Raw genomic sequence first — 19382 nt, 5'->3', positions numbered from 1 at the left:
GCTGAGCGCTAAGCAGGAGCAGAAACTACCACTTTTATAGACTTTGGTGTGTCTCGGCCAGGGGACAGAACCCAGAGCCTTCCTCACAGAATATTATAGACGTTTGCTAATTTGTGTTTGTCATAATTCCAAACAAGCGTAAATTGCTGAAAAAATAGATAGTTTGCGGGATTTTATTCATAATTGTTATATTTAGCGACTCGCTCACAGTAGTTCAGAATTTTGTATTTGATTTTTATTTTTGACTAACGATGATTGAATTTCTAAAACAAAATCACCTAAGAACCAGATTATTTTCTTTGAATATTGTTCTAGTATACCTTGCGCACATGTAAACAAAATTTCATCACATTTGAAGCACAGATGGCCACACGGTACTAACATATACTCCCCTACCCCCCTTTTTCTATGAAGAAATTGGTGTCAGAATTTAAAAAGCGCGGGAATTTTTTTCCCCACCACCTGGGAATGGGGATTTTTTTTCTGGGGCTCTTTAGGGTATACTGAATAATAAAAAATCGGCCCCATCTCTTTCGGAATTTTGTCCCACTAAAACCCTACCGCTGGTAGGCTAAAAGAGCGATAACAAGAATTGTTAATGGACGGACGGAAGGACGGACGGACCGTACATGGACCACGGACGAAAAGCGATTTGAATAGCCTACCATCTGATGATGGTGGGCTAAAATCGAGACAAAAAACCAAAGTGCTAAAAATTAGGATCACAATTCATGCGTGATATTCGTCACAGAAACATACTGACCAGTGTCCCAGTAAGTCCCAAAATGCAGTATGTACAACTAGATCCCTAGGGGAACTATAAACAATATTTGAGACAGATTGCTTCAGTTCGTTTAGAGAAATAGCGGAAACAATCTTTAATTATCAAAATCCAAATAAAATAAACCGATCAGTCCCAAAATTTAATATGCACATACAATTTGAGACAGATTATTATATTGCTTCAGTTCCTTTTTTTTTTTTAGAAATAACGGTAACAAGCTTCAAGTATCAAAGATGGCGGACTGTCAGCCATCTTGATCACCGATCGGTCCGGAGAAAATAACTCTAGGTAGAAATTGTCTTTAAGAAAGACAGAGTTATTTCCCTTTCATAAACCATCATTTTTAGGAGAGAGTCACTAATTCATCAATATTCCGTTCTTCTTTATCTAAAATATTTTATTTAAAAATAATTTATCATCACATTCCCGCATTTAAATTATTTTTATCTCAAAAATGAAACAGAAATAGTTAGTTATGACCGGGCATTATTTACCGTGGTCTTTTATTCCTTGTCACATGATTGTCCGTCAGTCACCAGTCTGACATACGTGATTTCGGGCAGTGTATATTTTCTACTTCGCCATGTCTGGGTTATTGGATAACTGTCAGATCCCGAAATGTGATTGCATAGAGCTTGGGGAAAGGCGGAATGCTGTTGTGTCGGTCATTGCAGGAGTTTTGGTAAATTATTATAATCGCCGTGACATTTTGTTCAACAGGTTCGATGTTTACAATCCTCGTCTTTAGAACTTCACGTTAACGTTATGAGTCACAAGCCTCGAATGAAAGCTATAAGGTTTAATGAGTTTTGAGTTATTGGTATCGTTGGTCAGCAAGATTGATACTCCAATTATACATCAACCAGCCGTACTGTAATTATATGTATAACTGTCACGAGAGTGATACTATGTGAGTTGGTTCACGAATATATAAATATAATCCAACAGCTATAAACAGTTGAAAGTTTATTCATATAAAAACGGAGACAGATAACCCTGAAATAAAAAGAACAATACCTGACAATATATAGGGACACATAAATGAACAGACTACTATATCTTCTATATTTATACTGTAAGGTATAAAATATAAACAGGTATCTATTTAATATATTATATTAAATTGTATTTTAATTTCCGAGTTACATATATTTACAAATAACATTTAATTTCCAGTCACTTGACTCTATGCATTGCCCTAACCTCACCGACCACGTGCGGTCCTTTGTTATACATATAATATAAAGCTTTATGGACAAGTTATTTAAATAAGTTTTAATTATATAAAAGTATATTAATTATATTGCATAGTGAAGAATAAGTTAATTACTTTATTTCTAGTTATACATTAAATAAACATACCTTTTAGTACTGTGGCCGTAAAGCACACATGTACAGTCCAGTGCCTATTTCCACGTAATGTGCGGACACGCTTCCTCAAGGGTGGGCGTGCACGTGCAAGGACAGGGTCATGCAGGGTCAATGTGACACACTCAACCAATCCATTCACTCGCCTCTCATACGTCATCATAACAACTTACACACAGATTTACATGTACAGGACATTACATGACACAGGGACATGTAATATAAATTCAGACAGACACAGGGACATGTAAATTAAGACAATACACAGCGCATGTAGTTAAAACACCATATATAATACATATTATATATATGGTGAATTTAAACACCGCGACATTCTCCCTGCAAAGGAAAATGACTCCTGGCATTTAAATCACCAAGTGTTAAACATCACAGTTAAAATATTCATAGGAAAATCAATGAGCAGTACAGTATCCAGTATCCAAGTGATTGGGGCAATCCCTACCTACAAGGATTAAAGAATCACTGCTCACTGAACAGAATTTTTTTTTTACCAATATTAGAAATCAATATTTACAAAATTTATCACCTTGGCCAGTGTCCCAAGGTAATATCCAGCATCTATAGCTTAACTAGAATTTCTCCTCTGCCAAGTGAAACAAAACATTCCTGATGCGAATATAATCTAACATTTATTATAATTGAATGTAAATTGCAATTATGCTACAATTCTACTTAATAAATGGTAAACCATAAGGTAATACACATTAGTAGCTGTAGAGATTAAATATAATTTTCACAATCAGGAGTGGTCTTGCTCACTATGACATTCTCCCACTGCTCTAAATGTCTAAACGTAGACCTCAGACCCAGAATTTGATGGCACCAAGGTTTCCATGAGCCATTCTCCATACAACTTAGGAGGTTTACAGGCTCGTCTGGACCTTGTAGCTGGAACTGAGTCTTGTGTCTGACCAACACTGCGCATGCCTGCAGCGTTAGAATTTCGACACACACCCCTGGTACCCTGTTTCGGAGAATTCCCTGTACCAAAGGTATTTGGTTGCACTGGTCGTTGCGCGCCAGCGACAGTGCGCCTGGGTCTCCTCGCAGGAATGACGTACCTGGGTGATTGACTTCCATCATCATCTGAGCTATCAGAGTCAGTAGTGGAGGAGGAACTCTCGTCAAACTGTATCCCGGGATTCTGATTCCGAGTTGTCTCCCTTGGTTCATCAGCACCCTGTGTTCTAGGTAGCCACATGAAAGGGAGGAGCAGGTTTCCTATGCACAGTTTTAATAGGTCCCTGTCCTGACTCTTTCCGGATCTTATATACGGGCATATCAGCATTAGGTATACTAAGGATAATGTAGGGATCCTTAGCCCATTTATCAGCTAATTTCTGTTTGCCACATATACCTACGTTCCTCATCAGAACCCGGTCACCTACTTCTAGAGTAGCTTCCCTAACTCCCCTATCATACCTATCTTTGTACCTCTTACCCTTTCCTATCGCTTTCAGCTGAGGCAGCTTTGTAGGCAAAGTCTAACCGACGCTTAAGCTTTTGGGCATAATTCTGGCGACTCCCTACAGTCTCAGAATCTGTATCGATGCCTAAAAAATGCATCTACACTAAGTCTTGGGGTGCCAACCAAACATTAGGTAATGAGGGGAATATCCAGTGGTCTCATGTTTTTGTAGCATTATATGCGTGAACAAGAGGAGCCACGTAAGATTTCCAATTGGATTTTTGTTCTTCCTCCATTGTACCTAACATTTTTAGCATATATTGTCAGGTATTGTTTCTTTTTATTTCAGGGTTATCTGCCCCACGTTGGGCGCCAAGTGTCACGAGAGTGATACTATGTTAGTTGGTTCACGAATATATAAATATAATCCAACAGCTATAAACAGTTGAAAGTTTATTCATATAAAAACGGAGACAGATAACCCTGAAATAAAAAGAACAATACCTGACAATATATAGGGACACATAAATGAACAGACTACTATATCTTCTATATTTATACTGTAAGGTATAAAATATAAACAGGTATCTATTTAATATATTATATTAAATTGTATTTTAATTTCCGAGTTACATATATTTACAAATAACATTTAATTTCCAGTCACTTGACTCTATGCATTGCCCTAACCTCACCGACCACGTGCGGTCCTTTGTTATACATATAATATAAAGCTTTATGGACAAGTTATTTAAATAAGTTTTAATTATATAAAGTATATTAATTATATTGCATAGTGAAGAATAAGTTAATTACTTTATTTCTAGTTATACATTAAATAAACATACCTTTTAGTACTGTGGCCGTAAAGCACACATGTACAGTCCAGTGCCTATTTCCACGTAATGTGCGGACACGCTTCCTCAAGGGTGGGCGTGCACGTGCAAGGACAGGGTCATGCAGGGTCAATGTGACACACTCAACCAATCCATTCAACTCGCCTCTCATACGTCATCATAACAACTTACACACAGATTTACATGTACAGGACATTACATGACACAGGGACATGTAATATAAATTCAGACAGACACAGGGACATGTAAATTAAGACAATACACAGCGCATGTAGTTAAAACACCATATATAATACATATTATATATATGGTGAATTTAAACACCGCGACATAACGAACATACAGTTGTTTATAAAGTCTATTTTAGGTAGACTAATGTATCGTTAGAGTATCACTCAGCCTAACCAGAACACAGGTGTTATGATGATCCTGGAAACATATCAGCGCTTTCAAAACCCGGGAATCACATCATTGCATTGCTTAAGTGGCCAAAAAAAGATGTCACCTTCTGACTGACTTTTCAAACGGTGATATTTTTTCGTTACAACAGTAGCTACCTGGTCACTACTCCAACAATGATAGAGGTATAGCATGACAGACACTTTTGGAACATTACGTAACATTTTCAAAGTTTGGATTGTGACAATATAAAAACGTTTTAAATCATATTTAAATCGTCATCAATGTCAAATACCTACCTCTTTTTCATAAATCAACAAGTATTTTGACAAAATCAGCCGTAAAATCCATCTTAAACAAATATTTACATCTCCTAACGTAAACTTTCATGACCCAGACAAAACTTCATGATGAAAGCGATCTGGCCGGTTAAATAGAAAAACACGAATTGCAAAGTCCCCAAAACGCTTGATCTGCCTTTCCTTTTACTTCCATTCTGCCCCGCTTGAATTCATGTTCCGTTTTTTGTAGTAACCAGCCGCCATATTTAAAACTAGGTCAAAAATATTACAGAAAGGATTCATCATATCTAATCCGCTAAAAATGCTATTTTTATGAGGATTCAAGTTATGGTTTTCCTAGATCAATGGGATAATTAATACCTAACTGTAAGTATACATCAATGTTATCACTGTTAGTGCAGGAAATATTGATTTTATTGGACTTTTTTCTTCCGCCTTCATCTGACGTTGGAAGCTGCATCAAAGAAATTAAATAACCCTTCAGAAATGAGAGTCGACAGTCAGCAAAATAACGTCCGATAAAAAAAGGCTGACCAGTCGATTCTCATGTTATGGGAGTACCTGGTCACCAACATGGACACCGATCCAGAAACATTACACTATTCCTTCCCTTTTTAGCCTTGGCACATATATCTGCGTTCCAGTAATATTTGGTCTATTTTCAGTTTTTCTCCGGCTGGTGGTGTGCTATTGATGCTGCAGCCCTGGTCCCAGACAACGCTGACTTTAACCATGCCTACCATACGTGTGGAGCTATCGCGACGCTGGCCTTCTTCATGTAAGAATTCAATGATTGACCATAGACAGATGATACACCAATCTAATTAAAATTAGATCTTCTACATGTATGTCGCTCTCCATCGACCTTGTCTACAGAGAGCGACATAGAAGATCTAATTTTAATTAGATTGATGATACACTGACAGTCTGTCATAGACCTTATTACCTTGTTTCCACTGTAAATGTTTTGAACGCACTTTTATTAAAATTCATCATGAAATTGTTTAAATGTGTGTCTACCAGTAAATATACACTAAAATTAAGAGTGCTACACATATTGTCTGCAGTTTAGATTAACTTCATTGTATTTAATATTATTTGATTGATTGTGTTTGCAGTCTGCCATGTAACACATAATGGAAGGATAAAGATATTTGTGAAAACTTTCCAGCAAACACAATTGATAATATTGAAGTTTTTGAATATCAAACTTTTCTTGTTTTCCAGAATAAATTCCGTGTCGAATGGACAGATCCGCGGAGATGCCTACACCACTGGCTGTATAGGACAAACAGGTGAGGACTGGTTATTCAGGACAAATAGGTGAGTACTGGTTATTCAGGACAAACCGGTGAGTACTGGTTATAGGACAAACAGGTGAGGACTGGTTATTCAGGACAAACAGGTGAGTACTGGTTAAAGGACAAACAGGTGAGTACTGGTTATAGGACAAACAGGTGAGGACTGGTCAAGGACAAACAGGTGAGGACTGGTTATTCAGGACAAACAGGTGAGTACTGGTTATAGGACAAACAGGTGAGTACTGGTTATAGGGACAAACAGGTGAGTACTGGTTATAGGACAAACAGGTGAGTACTGGTTATATGACAAACAGGTGAGGACTGTGTTATAGGACAAACAGGTGAGGACTGGTTATTCAGGACAAACAGGTGAGTACTGGTTATAGGACAAACAGGTGAGGACTGGTTATAGGACAAACAGGTGAGTACTGGTTATTCAGGACAAACAGGTGAGTACTGGTTATAGGACAAACAGGTGAGGACTGGTTATAGGACAAACAGGTGAGTACTGGTTATAGGACAAACAGGTGAGTACTGGTTATAGGACAAACAGGTGAGGACTGGTTATAGGACAAACAGGTGAGTACTGGTTATAGGACAAACAGGTGAGGACTGGTTATAGGACAAACAGATGAAGGACTGGTTGCATGAGGCAACAAACAGGTGTGAGTACTGGTTTTAGGACAAACAGGTGAGGGTTATGGTTATAGGACAAACAGGTGAGGACTGGTTATAGGACAAACAGGTGAGGACTGGTTATTCAGGACAAACAGGTGAGTACTGGTTATAGGACAAACAGGTGAGGACTGGTTATAGGACAAACAGGTGAGGACTGGTTATAGGACAAACAGGTGAGTACTGGTTATAGGACAAACAGGTGAGTACTGGTTATAGGACAAACAGGTGAGGACTGGTTATAGGACAAACAGGTGAGGACTGGTTATAGGACAAACAGGTGAGGACTGGTTTATTCAGGACAAACAGGTGAGTACTGGTTAAAGGACAAACAGGTGAGGACTGGTTATAGGACAAACAGGTGAGGGCTGGGTATAGGACAAACAGGTGAGGACTGGTTATTCCGGTCAAACAGGTGAGGACTGGTTATAGGACAAACAGGTGAGGACTGGTTATTCAGGACAAACAGGTGAGTACTGGTTAAAGGACAAACAGGTGAGGACTGGTTATAGGACAAACAGGTGAGGGCTGGTTATAGGACAAACAGATGAGGACTGGTTGCATGACAAACAGGTGAGTACTGGTTTTAGGACAAACAGGTGAGGGTTATGGTTATAGGACAAACAGGTGAGGACTGGTTTATAGGACAAACAGGTGAGGACTGGTTATTCAGGACAAACAGGTGAGTACTGGTGAGAGGACAAACAGGTACTGGTTATAGGACAAACAGGTGAGGACTGGTTATAGGACAAACAGGTGAGTACTGGTTATAGGACAAACAGGTGAGTACTGGTTATAGGACAAACAGGTGAGGACTGGTTATAGGACAAACAGGTGAGGACTGGTTATAGGACAAACAGGTGAGGGTTATAGGACAAACAGTGGTGAGTACTGGTTATAGGACAAACAGGTGAGGACTGGTTATAGGACAAACAGGTGAGGGATGGTTATAGGACAAACAGGTGAGGACAGGTTATAGGACAAACAGGTGAGGACTGGTTATAGGACAAAACAGGTGAGGACTGGTCAAGAGTGAGTACTGGTTATAGGACAAACAGGTGAGGACTGGTTATAGGACAAACAGGTGAGGACTGGTTATAGGACAAACAGGTGAGGACTGGTTAAACAAACAGGTGAGGACTGGTTATTAGGTCAAACAGGTGAGGGTTACTGGTTAAAGGACAAAAGGTGCAGGGTTGGAATGGTTATAGGACAAAACAGGTGAGGACATGGTTTATTCAGGACAAACAGGTGAGGACTGGTCATAGGACAAACACAGGTGAGTGAGGACTGGTTATAGGACAAAAACAGGTGAGTACTGGTTATAGGACAAACAGGTGAGGACTGGTTATAGGACAAACAGATGAGGACTGGTTGCATGACAAACAGGTGAGTACTGGTTTTAGGACAAACAGGTGAGGGTTTATGGTTATAGGACAAAACAGGTGAGGACTGGTTATAGGACAAACAGGTGAGGACTGGTTATTCAGGACAAACAGGTGAGTACTGGTTATAGGACAAACAGGTGAGGACTGGTTAATAGGACAAACAGGTGAGGACGACTGGTTATAGGACCAAACAGGTGAGTACTGGTTATAGGTGACAAACAGGTGAGTACTGGTTTTAAAGGACAAACAGGTGAGGGACCTGGTTATAGGACAAACAGGTGAGGGACTGGTTATAGGACAAAACAGGTGAGGACTGGTTATTCCGGTCAAACAGGTGAGTACTGGTTAAAGGACAAACAGGTGAGGACCTGGTTATAGGACAAACAGGTGAGGACTGGTTATAGGACAAACAGGTGAGGAGACTGGTCAAGGACAAACAGGTGAGTACTGGTTATAGGACAAACCAAACAGGTGAGTACTGGTTATAGGACAAACAGGTGAGGACTGGTTATAGGACAAACAGGTGAGGACTGGTTATAGGACAAACAGGTGAGTACTGGTTATAGGACAAACAGGTGAAGTACTGGTTTATAGGACAAACAGGTGAGTACTGATTATAGGACAAACAGGTGAGGACTGGTTATAGGACAAACAGGTGAGTACTGGTTATAGGACAACCAGGTGAGTACTGGTTATAGGACAAAACAGGTGAGGACTGGTTATTCAGGACAAACAGGTGAGTTTCTGGTTATAGGACAAACAGGTGAGGACTGGTTATAGGACAAACAGGTGAGGACTGGTTATAGGACAAACAGGTGAGGACTGGTTATTCAGGACAAAACAGGTGAGTACTGGTTTATAGAACAAACAGGTGGAGGACTGGTTATAGGGGACAAAACAGGTGAGGACTGGTTATAGGACAAACAGGTGGAGGACTGGTTATTCAGGACAAAACAGGTGAGGACCTGGTTATAGGACAAACAGGTGAGTACTGGTTATAGGACAATACAGGTGAGTACATGGTTATTAGGGACAAACAGGTGAGGACTGGTTATAGGACAAAACAGGTGAGGACTGGTTATAGGACAAACAGGTGAGTACTGGTTATAAGAAAACAGGTGAGGACTGGTTATAGGAACAAACAGGTGGAGGACTGGTTATAGGAACAAACGGTGAGGACTGGTTATTCCAGGACAACAAACAGGTGAGTACTGGTTATAGGACAAACAGGTGGAGTACTGGTTATAGGACAAACAGGTTAGGGGACTGGTTATTAGGACAAACAGGAGTGAGGGACTTGTTATAGGACAAAACAGGTGAGTACTGGTTATAGGACAAACAGGTGAGTACTGGTTATAGGACAAACAGGTGAGTACTGGTTATAGGACAAACAGGTGAGGACTGGTTATAGGACAAACAGAGTGAGGACTGGTTATAGGACAAACAGGTGAGGACTGGTTATAGGACAAACAGGTGAGTACTTGTTATAGGGCAAACAGGTGAGGAGATGGTTACATGACAAAGACAGGTGAGGGCTGGTTTTAGGACAAACAGGTGAGGGGCTGGTTATAGGACAAACAGGTGAGGTTATGGTTACAGTACAAACATGTTAGGACTGGTTATAGGACAAACAGGTGAGGACTGGTCAAGGACAAACCAGGTGAGGAATGGTTTACAGGACAAACTGGTGAGGACTGGTTATAGGACAAACAGGTGAGGGCTGGTTATAGGACAAACTGGTTGAGGACTGGTTATAGGACAAACTGGTGAGGACTGGTTATAGGACAAACAGGTGAGGACCTGGTCAAGGACAAACAGGTGAGGAATGGTTACAGGACAAACAAGTGAGGGCTGGTTATAGGACAAACAGGTTAGGAGTGGTTATAGAACAAAACAGGTAAGGATTAGTTAAAGTGCAAGCAGGTTAGGGTTATGGTTACAGAACAAACAGGTGAGGGTTATGGTTATAGGACAAACAGGCGAGGGTTATGGTTACATGACAAACAGGTTAGGGTTATGGTTACAGGTCAAACAGGGTGAGGGTTATGGTTACAGGACAAACAGGTGAGGGTTTATGGTTACATTGACAAACAGGTGAGGGTTATGGTTAGAGGACAAACAGGTGAGGTTTATGGTTAGAGGACAAACAGGTGAGGGTTGTTGTTACATGGACAAACAGGTGAGGGTTATGGTTACAGGACAAAACAGGTGAGGGTTATGGTTACATGACAAACAGGTGAGGGTTATGGTTACATGACAAACAGGTGAGGGTTATGGTTATAGGGCAAACAGGTGAGGGTTATGGTTATAGGACAAACAGGTGAGGGTTATGGTTACATGACAAACAGGTGAGGGTTATGGTTATAGAACAAACAGGTGAGGGTTATGGTTAGAGGACAAACAGGTGAGGGGTTATGGTTATAGGTCAAACAGGTGAGGGTTGTTGTTACATGACAAACAGGCGGAGGGTTATGGTTATAGGACAAACAGGTGAGGGTTATATAGTTAGAGGGACAAACATGTGAGGGTTATGGTTAGAAGGACAAACAGGTGAGGGTTATGGTTACAGGACAAACAGGTGAGGGTTATTGGTTACAGGACAAACAGGTGAGGGTTATGGTTATAGGACAAACAGGTGAGGGTTGATGGTTACATGACAAACAGGTGAGGGTTATGGTTACATGACAAACAGGTGAGGGTTATGTTACAGGACAAACAGGTGAGGGTTATGGTTACAGGACAAACAGGTGAGGGTTTATGGTTACATGACAAACAGGTGAGGGTTATGGTTACATGACAAACAGGTGAGGGTTATGGTTACATGACAAACAGGTGAGGGTTATGGTTACATGACAAACAGGTGAGGGTTATGGTTATAGGGCAAACAGGTGAGGGTTATGGTTATAGGACTAACAGGTGACGGTTATGGTTACAGGTCAAACAGGTGAGGGGTATGGTTACAAGACAAACAGGTGAGGGTTATGGTTACATGACAAACAGGTGAGGGTTATGGTTACATGACAAACAGGTGAGGGTTATGGTTACAGGACAAACAGGTGAGGGTATGGTTACATGACAAACAGGTGAGGGTTATGGTTAGAGGACAAACAGGTGAGGGTTATGGTTAGAGGACAAACAGGTGAGGGTTATGGTTAGAGGACAAACAGGTGAGGGTTATGGTTACATGACAAACAGGTGAGGGTTATGGTTACATGACAAACAGGTGAGGGTTATGGTTAGAGGACAAACAGGCGAGGGTTATGGTTATAGGGAACAAACAGGTGAGGGTTATGGCTACAGGTCAAACAGGTGAGGGTTATGGTTAGAGGACAAACAGGTGAGGGTTATGGTTACATAAACAAACAGGTGAGGGTTATGGTTACAGGACAAACAGGTGAGGGTTATGGTTAAGGGACAAACAGGTGAGGGTTATGGTTACAGGACAAACAGGTGAGGGTTATGGTTACATGACAAACAGGTGAGGGTTATGGTTAGAGGACAAACAGGTGAGGGTTATGGTTACATGACAAACAGGTGAGGGTTATGGTTAGAGGACAAACAGGTGAGGGTTATGGTTACATGACAAACAGGTGAGGGTTATGGTTACATGACAAACAGGTGTACAGGGTTAATGGTTACATGACAAAACAGGCGAGGGTGTATGGTTATAGGACAAACAGGTGAGGGTTATGGTTTAGAGGACAAACAGGTGAGGGTTTATGGTTACAGGACAAACAGGTGAGGGTTATGGTTACATGACAAAACAGGTGAGGGTTATGGTTACATGACAAAAACAGGTGAGTGTTATGGTTATAGGACAAAACAGGTGAGGGTTATGGTTATAGGACAAACAGGTGAGGGTTATGGTTACATGACAAACAGGTGAGGGTTATGGTTACATGACAAACAGGTGAGGGTTATGGTTACATGACAAACAGGTGAGGGTTATGGTTATAGGACAAACAAGGGTTTTGGTTACATGACAAAACAGTGAGGGTTATGGTTAGATGGACAAAACAGGTGTGAGGGTTTATGGTTAGAGGACAAACAGGTGAGGGTTATGGTTAGAGGACAAACAGGTGAGGGTTATGGTTACAGGACAAACAGGTGAGGGTTATGGTTAGAGGACAAACAGGCGAGGGTTATGGTTACATGACAAACAGGTGTGAGGGTTATGGTTAGAGGACAAACAGGTGAGGGTTATGGTTACAGGACAAAACTGGTGAGGGTTATGGTTACATGACAAACAGGTGAGGGTTATGGTTACAGGACAAACAGGTGAGGGTTATGGTTACATGACAAACAGGTGAGGGTTATGGTTACATGACAAACAGGTGAGGGTTATGGTTACATGACAAACAGGCGAGGGTTATGGTTATAGGACAAACAGGTGAGGGTTATGGTTACAGGACAAAACAGGTGAGGGTTATGGTTACATGACAAACAGGTGAGGATTATGGTTACAGGACAAACAGGTGAGGGTTATGGTTACATGACAAACAGGTGAGGGTTATGGTTAGAGGGACAAACAGGTGAGGGTTATGGTTACATGACAAACAGGTGAGGGTTATGGTTAGAGAGACAAACAGGTGAGGGTTATGGTTACATGACAAACAGGTGAGTGTTATGGGTTACATGGTTACATAAACAGGTGAGGGTTTATGGTTACATGACAAACAGGCTGAGGGTTATGGTGTATAGGACAAACAGGTGAGGGTTATGGGTGAGAGGTTAGAGGACAAAACAGGTGAGGGTTATGGTTACAGGACAAACAGGTGAGGGTTATGGTTACATGACAAACAGGTGAGGGTTTATGGTTACATGACAAACAGGTGAGTGTTATGGTTTATAGGACAAACAGGTGAGGGTTACTGGTTATAGGACAAACAGGTGAGGGTTATGGTTACTTGACAAACAGGTGAGGGTTATGGTTATTCGAACAAACAGGTGAGGGTTATGGTTAAAGCTGGAACAAAACACAGTGTGTGAGAGTTATGGTTACATAACAAACAGGTGAGGGTTATGGGTTACATGACAAACAGGTGAGGTTTATGGTTATAGGACAAACAGGTGAGGGTTATAGTTATAGGACAAACATGTGAGGGCTGGTTTTTAGGACATATGAATTACAGGTGCCTGGTTTTAGTGTTTATTCAATACTATGTAGACTATATACTAATTAGCCAATCCTCTGTGGTGTACTATGTGTGCTCCTCTGTTACAGGTGCTCGAGTGTGGCTATTCTTGGGGTTTTTGTTGGCCTTTGGGATCACTCATTGGTGCCTCTTGGAATTCTATTTGGATTTCTATGTTGTACAAGGTAAATTAATGTTTTGTTAGCTCACCTGGCCCAAAGGGCTGGTAAGCTTATGTCATGGCGCGGCGTCCGGCAGTCAGTCCGTCAGTCCGTCCGTCAACATTTAATTTAAATCGCTACTAGTCATAGAGTTCCGCAATGGATTTGTGACCAAATTTGGCCACAAACATCCTTGGGTGAAGGGGAAGAAAACTTGTATAAATTTTTGGCTCTGACCCCCGGGGGCAGGAGGGGCGGGGCCCCCCCAATAGGGGAAATAAGGTAAATCCTATAAATTCGCTACTTGTGGTTGAGGTTCTACATGGATTCTAACCCAAATATGGCCACAAACATCCTTGGGGGAAGGGGAACAGAACTTGTATAAATTTTGGCTCTGACCCCCGGGGGCAGGAGGGGCGGGGACCACCCCAATAGGGGAAATGGAGGTAAAATCCTATAAATCGCTACTTGTCCTATAGTTCTGCATGGATTGTAACCAAATTTAGCCACAATCATCCTTTGGGGAAGGGGGGAAGAGAGAACTTGTATAAATTTTGGCTCTGACCCCCCGGGGGCAGGAGGGGTGGGGTCCAGTGGGGGAGGGAAATAGAGGTAAATCCTATTTAATCGCTACTTGTCCTAGAGTTTCTACATGGATTGTAACCAAATTTGGCCCACAAACATCTTTTGGGGAAGGGGCAACAGAAACTTGTATAAAAATTTTGGCTCTGACCCCCATGGGAGCAGGTGGGGGCGGGGTCCAATAGGGGAAATAGAGGTAAATCCTATAAATCGCTACTTGTCCTAGAGTAATCTGCATGGATTGTAACAAAATATTGGCCACATAATATCCTTGGGGGAAGGGGAAAAGAACTTGTATAAGTTTTGGCTCTGCCCCCCCGGGGGCAGGGGGGTGAGGGGCGGGGTCCCAATAGGGAAATAAGAGGTTAAATATTCAAATTCCTTCAGAAAAAGAAACAATGAACCTGTATTCAGAACATGACTTTGACATTACAAAACCAGGTAAGCGATACAGGCCCTCTGGGCCTCTTGTAATAGAAATACACTTATAGATTGTTCATGGGTTTTTGTGTTGTCCTGCAACGCAAGGGCGACACTTAGCGTATCACTATGTCGGTGTCTGCCGCGTCGGCGTCTGGGAAACGGTTTCCGTGCAATAACTTAAGTTTTTATTTTCAACCAAATTTGGTATACTGTGTTATATCAATGAGATCTCGAATGAGTTTGATAATGGTTAAAATTCGTCAATATTTGCAAGAGTTACTGGACTTTAAAATTGTCAAAACAGATAAATCCATGGTTTGCCGCTCGATAAACTTAAAATATTTATCGCCCAATTTCAAAAATGCTTTAATTCACGGAAAAATCGGCCGACTGAAGTGGACCAGGTCATCTTCGATTGAGTCTGCTTACAAAACGTTATCAGCGAGGAACGTCACTTAACTTTGTCTTTCAACACAAATGAATAATTTATCTGCCTATAGCAATGTATTTTATCATGGTATGCACGTTATTTTATGTTCAATACAGTATGCATAGTATGTAAATTTGACGGATTGCATATATTTGGGGTAGATAAATTATTCATTTGTTGAAAAGACCAAGGTAAGTGGGGCTTCTTGGGAGGTTTAGTCTGAATTTGGGGAGAGATGAACCTAGCCGATACCAAACGGGGTTGGCGAGATCCAGCTTTTGATATAGCACTGCGCTCTGGCCCCTATGGCAGACAATCTCTCTGTCATAATGTCTAAGTATGGTGTCAGGGCCAGGCATCTCTGGGCTACTGTTTACAATGACAACAAATGCGCTGACTCGATTTCGCTTTAGATTTTCTGTGGATTGTTATCAAGAAAAAATGTTATATAACCATAAAAAATGATGAAATATCAATACACAAGTTATTTTTATTATTTAAATAGCTTGGATGTTTAATAAATGTCTGTAGACAGCGATATAACGATGTTATGAACAACTGCTCTAAAATTGCACAGTGTGACACATATTTTGTGCAAACAGTTTATTTCCCGGGAAATTCCTATCAAATAATTTTGCTGTGTTTTCAATGAAATAATTGGCAATCAAGTTTATTACGCATATATTTCATATTAATATAGGATACAATAGCGATCTTATTTATCATCATTCTGTTGTAAAACATGGGCCTAATCGATCTTACATACATTTGTCAAATGCAGTTAAACTCTTGTTGACTATACGCTTGAAGCAATGCATGTATCAAGCGTTTCCCTGAATCTGACTTCTTAAACACTCGTTTGAAACCAAAAGCACACCGAAAATGGCGCGAGATTTTCATTCCAAAACTTCCAGTATTCAGTTTCAAAATAGTCGCTCCCTGAGACAGGTTATGAACACGTTATGGTTTGATTTTTTATGGTCGTTAGTCATGTTAGGAAGGCTGGTGGTTGTTGAATACAAGGTTCATTTTATATATAGTAAATTTCATTGGGAGGAATTAATTAAGGTCGACTACAAGACAGGAAGTCGCTTGATTACAGGGGGTCATTTAAGAACAGGTTTGACTGTATATGTTACGAAATAAATTTGTAATTTTCAATTACAATGTAACTTTAACATCATCATGAGTACTAATGATTTAACCACCTGTAATATTGATATAAAAAGCTCTGGGGAAAGGGTTGGTTGTATAAGACCTTTAGGGCAACTTTGAATTCACACAATCAAATTAATTGATATGATATCCAGAACAGGCCATGGTCACAGATAATAACTAGGTGACAGTGTGTTCCAGAGAGTATATAGAGGTGTCAGAGTCATGAATGTTAATAGTGAAACTGATTTTTTTCTAGATAATAGATATTGATTTTCTAGGTGATCAACAATACCAGTGGCCAAGGAATAGCTATCTTCCCTTCAAAAATGCTCTAATATTTTTTCAGGTAAGTGTAATTTGACATAACATTTACAAAATTGTAATACACAAAATGAACACATTTGGGGGTTACCAGGTGTGTACCGATACTATTATAAGCATTACAATCATTTAGTGGAAGGTGTTTTCATATACCTCATCATGGTAGAAAGAAAATGTTTTCTATATTTCTCAATCCCTGTAAAAATGGGGTGGAAAGTCATGAATCTTATATCTGTCATTTGATACTAAAAAGTTTTTTTATAGAATAGAGTCTGCTTTGTAGAGGCTTTAAATGTAAGATGATTTGAGTGAGATATATATATATTTTAGAATGGTTGACCTTTCTAAGTTTTTGTGAATATGATATAAGTTAGAATGCGTTGACCTCTAAGTTGTATTGAATGAATGACTCATAAGTTGTAATGTAGACCTCCTAAGTTGTTGATGAGATGTATATAATTTAGAATGTTGACCTCTGAAGTTATGGATGAGATGTATATAGTTTAGATGTTGACCTCTAAGTAGATTGATGAGATATATAGAATTTAAATGTTGACCTCTAAGTTTGATGAAGATATATAATTAGAATGTTGACCTCTAAGTATTGGATAGAGAAATTAAAAAAAATTTTAGAATGTTGACCTCGAAGTTATGATGAGATATATATAATTTAGAATGTTGACCGCCTTAGTTGTTGAGAAATGATGATATAAATATTAGAATGTTGACTTTCTAAGTTCATTGAAATGATATATAATTTAGAATGTTATCTCTAAGTTATGAAATAGATATAGATAATTGTATATGTTGACCTTGACTTTGTTGACTATATTTAATTTATACTAGAATGTTGACCTCTATGGTTGTTGATGATAAAAGATATATATAATTTAGAATGTTGACCTCTAAGTTGTTTGTTAGGAAGTATATATTAATTTGTAGTCTTCGACCTCTTAAGCTGTAGATGAGTATATATATATTTTAGAATGCTTGACCTCTGAGTTTTTGATGAGATGTGTAGAATTTAGAAGATATATGCTTTTGATTAGATTTAGAATGTTGACCCTCTACAGTTGTTGATGTATGATCATAAGATTATTTAAGTTATATGGAGATGGTATGGAATCTTGAAAGTTTTCCAGTCTAAGTTGTATGATGAGATATATATAATTTTAGAATTGTTGACCTCTAAGTTGGGTGATGTGAATGTATATAATTTAGAATGTTGACCTCTAAGTTATTTGATGAGATGTATATAATTTAGAATGTTGACCTCTACGTTATTGATGAATATATATGAGTTTTTTAGAATTTTACTCTATGTAGTGATGAGATGTATATAATTTAGAATGTTTATATAAGTTATTGAATGAATGTTAGAAAATTTAAATGTGGACCTCTTAAGTTTGATTGATGAGATGTTATATAATTTAGAATGTTGACCTCTTTGTTGTTAATGATGTGAAGATATTTATATAATTTAGAATGTTTTGACCTCTAAAGTTGTTGATAAAGAGATATATAATTTAAATGTTTTGACCTGTACGTTAATTTAGAAATGTTTGACCTCTAATGTTGTTCGATGAGATATATATAATTTTATATTTTGTTTTATAGATCAATGTTGACCTCTAAGTTGTTGATGAGATATACTATAATTTAGAATGTTGACCTCTTAGTTATTGATGAGATGTATATAATTTAGAATGTTTTGACTCTAGTTATTGAGTGAATATGATAGAATTTAGAATTTATTTAATTTAGAATGTTGAAACCTCTAAGTTGTTGTTTGACGATATATTATATTTGTAATGAACCCTCTAAGTTATTATGAATATTCTAAAGTTAAATGTTGACCTCGCAGTTCCGATGAATAATATATAAATGTAGAATGTTTGACCGTCTAAGTTATTGATGAGATATATATAATTGTAGAATAGTTGACCTCCCCCTAAGTCGCTTGATGAGATATATATAGTCATTTAGAATGTTGACCTCTAATTATGTGGTTGAGATATAGATAATCTTAGAACTTGGTAGATCTTCTAACGTTCAGTTGGATTATAGTATTTATAAATTTAGATTGGCTGACACCTCTATGTTATTAGTGATGATGATAATATAGAATTTAGAATATAGCGTCTCTAAGTTGTTTATTGAGATGTATATATAAATGGTTTGTAGAATGTTGACCTCTTAAAGTTGTTGATGAGTAACTATATATAATTTAGTTTTGACTGTTGACCTCTAAGTTGTTGCTATGAGAATATATATATAATTTAGAATGTTGACCTCTAAGTTATTGATGAGATGTATTAGGACTCCACTGACAGGTTACAAACTTGTATTCAGATTTACACTTTTTCTCTGTCTCAGTTCTATTGCTTTTCAAGTTGGGCCGAGCATGAGTTTGTGGGGTTTAGCAGAGTAATACTCTTCTATCTCCCTTATATCAGCAGAAGAACTTCAAAACAATTAAGCTTGGCACTGAAGTGATCTTGATTGGATACATTAGTTCTGAACGATGTGAGCCCTTGTGTGTAATGTAGACATCACACTAGAAATATTTAACTTTATCCAAACATTGATAATGCTCAGTGGAGTCAAAATGGTAATGTATGCGCAAACAGAATAACACTTAAATTAAAGAAGTACTCAATGAGGTGGTA

The 19382-nt window shown here is 39.0% G+C and overlaps 1 protein-coding gene across 1 annotated transcript; it reads left to right on the top strand.

Moving 5' to 3' along the window:
* Nucleotides 1–1287: 1287 nt before the first annotated feature.
* Nucleotides 1288–13843, top strand: LOC138312190 (transmembrane protein 50B-like). Its single transcript, XM_069253218.1, has 4 exons — nt 1288–1466; nt 5805–5917; nt 6367–6434; nt 13728–13843. Exons 1-4 carry the CDS (start codon nt 1368–1370, stop codon nt 13841–13843), a joined length of 396 nt encoding a protein of 131 aa, XP_069109319.1. The 5' UTR covers nt 1288–1367.
* Nucleotides 13844–19382: the final 5539 nt, after the last annotated feature.

The sequence above is a fragment of the Argopecten irradians genome, chromosome 1, assembly GCF_041381155.1.
Source record: "Argopecten irradians isolate NY chromosome 1, Ai_NY, whole genome shotgun sequence".
In the NCBI taxonomy this organism is placed as follows: Eukaryota; Metazoa; Mollusca; class Bivalvia; order Pectinida; family Pectinidae; genus Argopecten; species Argopecten irradians.
This window is presented reverse-complemented; position numbering and strand designations above follow the sequence as displayed.

Bases quoted from the DNA above. Each gene is read 5' to 3' on its own strand.
- LOC138312190 (XM_069253218.1), top strand. From the start codon at position 1,368: ATGTCTGGGTTATTGGATAACTGTCAGATCCCGAAATGTGATTGCATA. The intron at 1,467-5,804 runs GTAAATTATTAT...GTCTATTTTCAG, and splicing joins CGGTCATTGCAGGAGTTTTG to TTTTTCTCCGGCTGGTGGTG. The intron at 5,918-6,366 runs GTAAGAATTCAA...CTTGTTTTCCAG, and splicing joins GCGACGCTGGCCTTCTTCAT to AATAAATTCCGTGTCGAATG.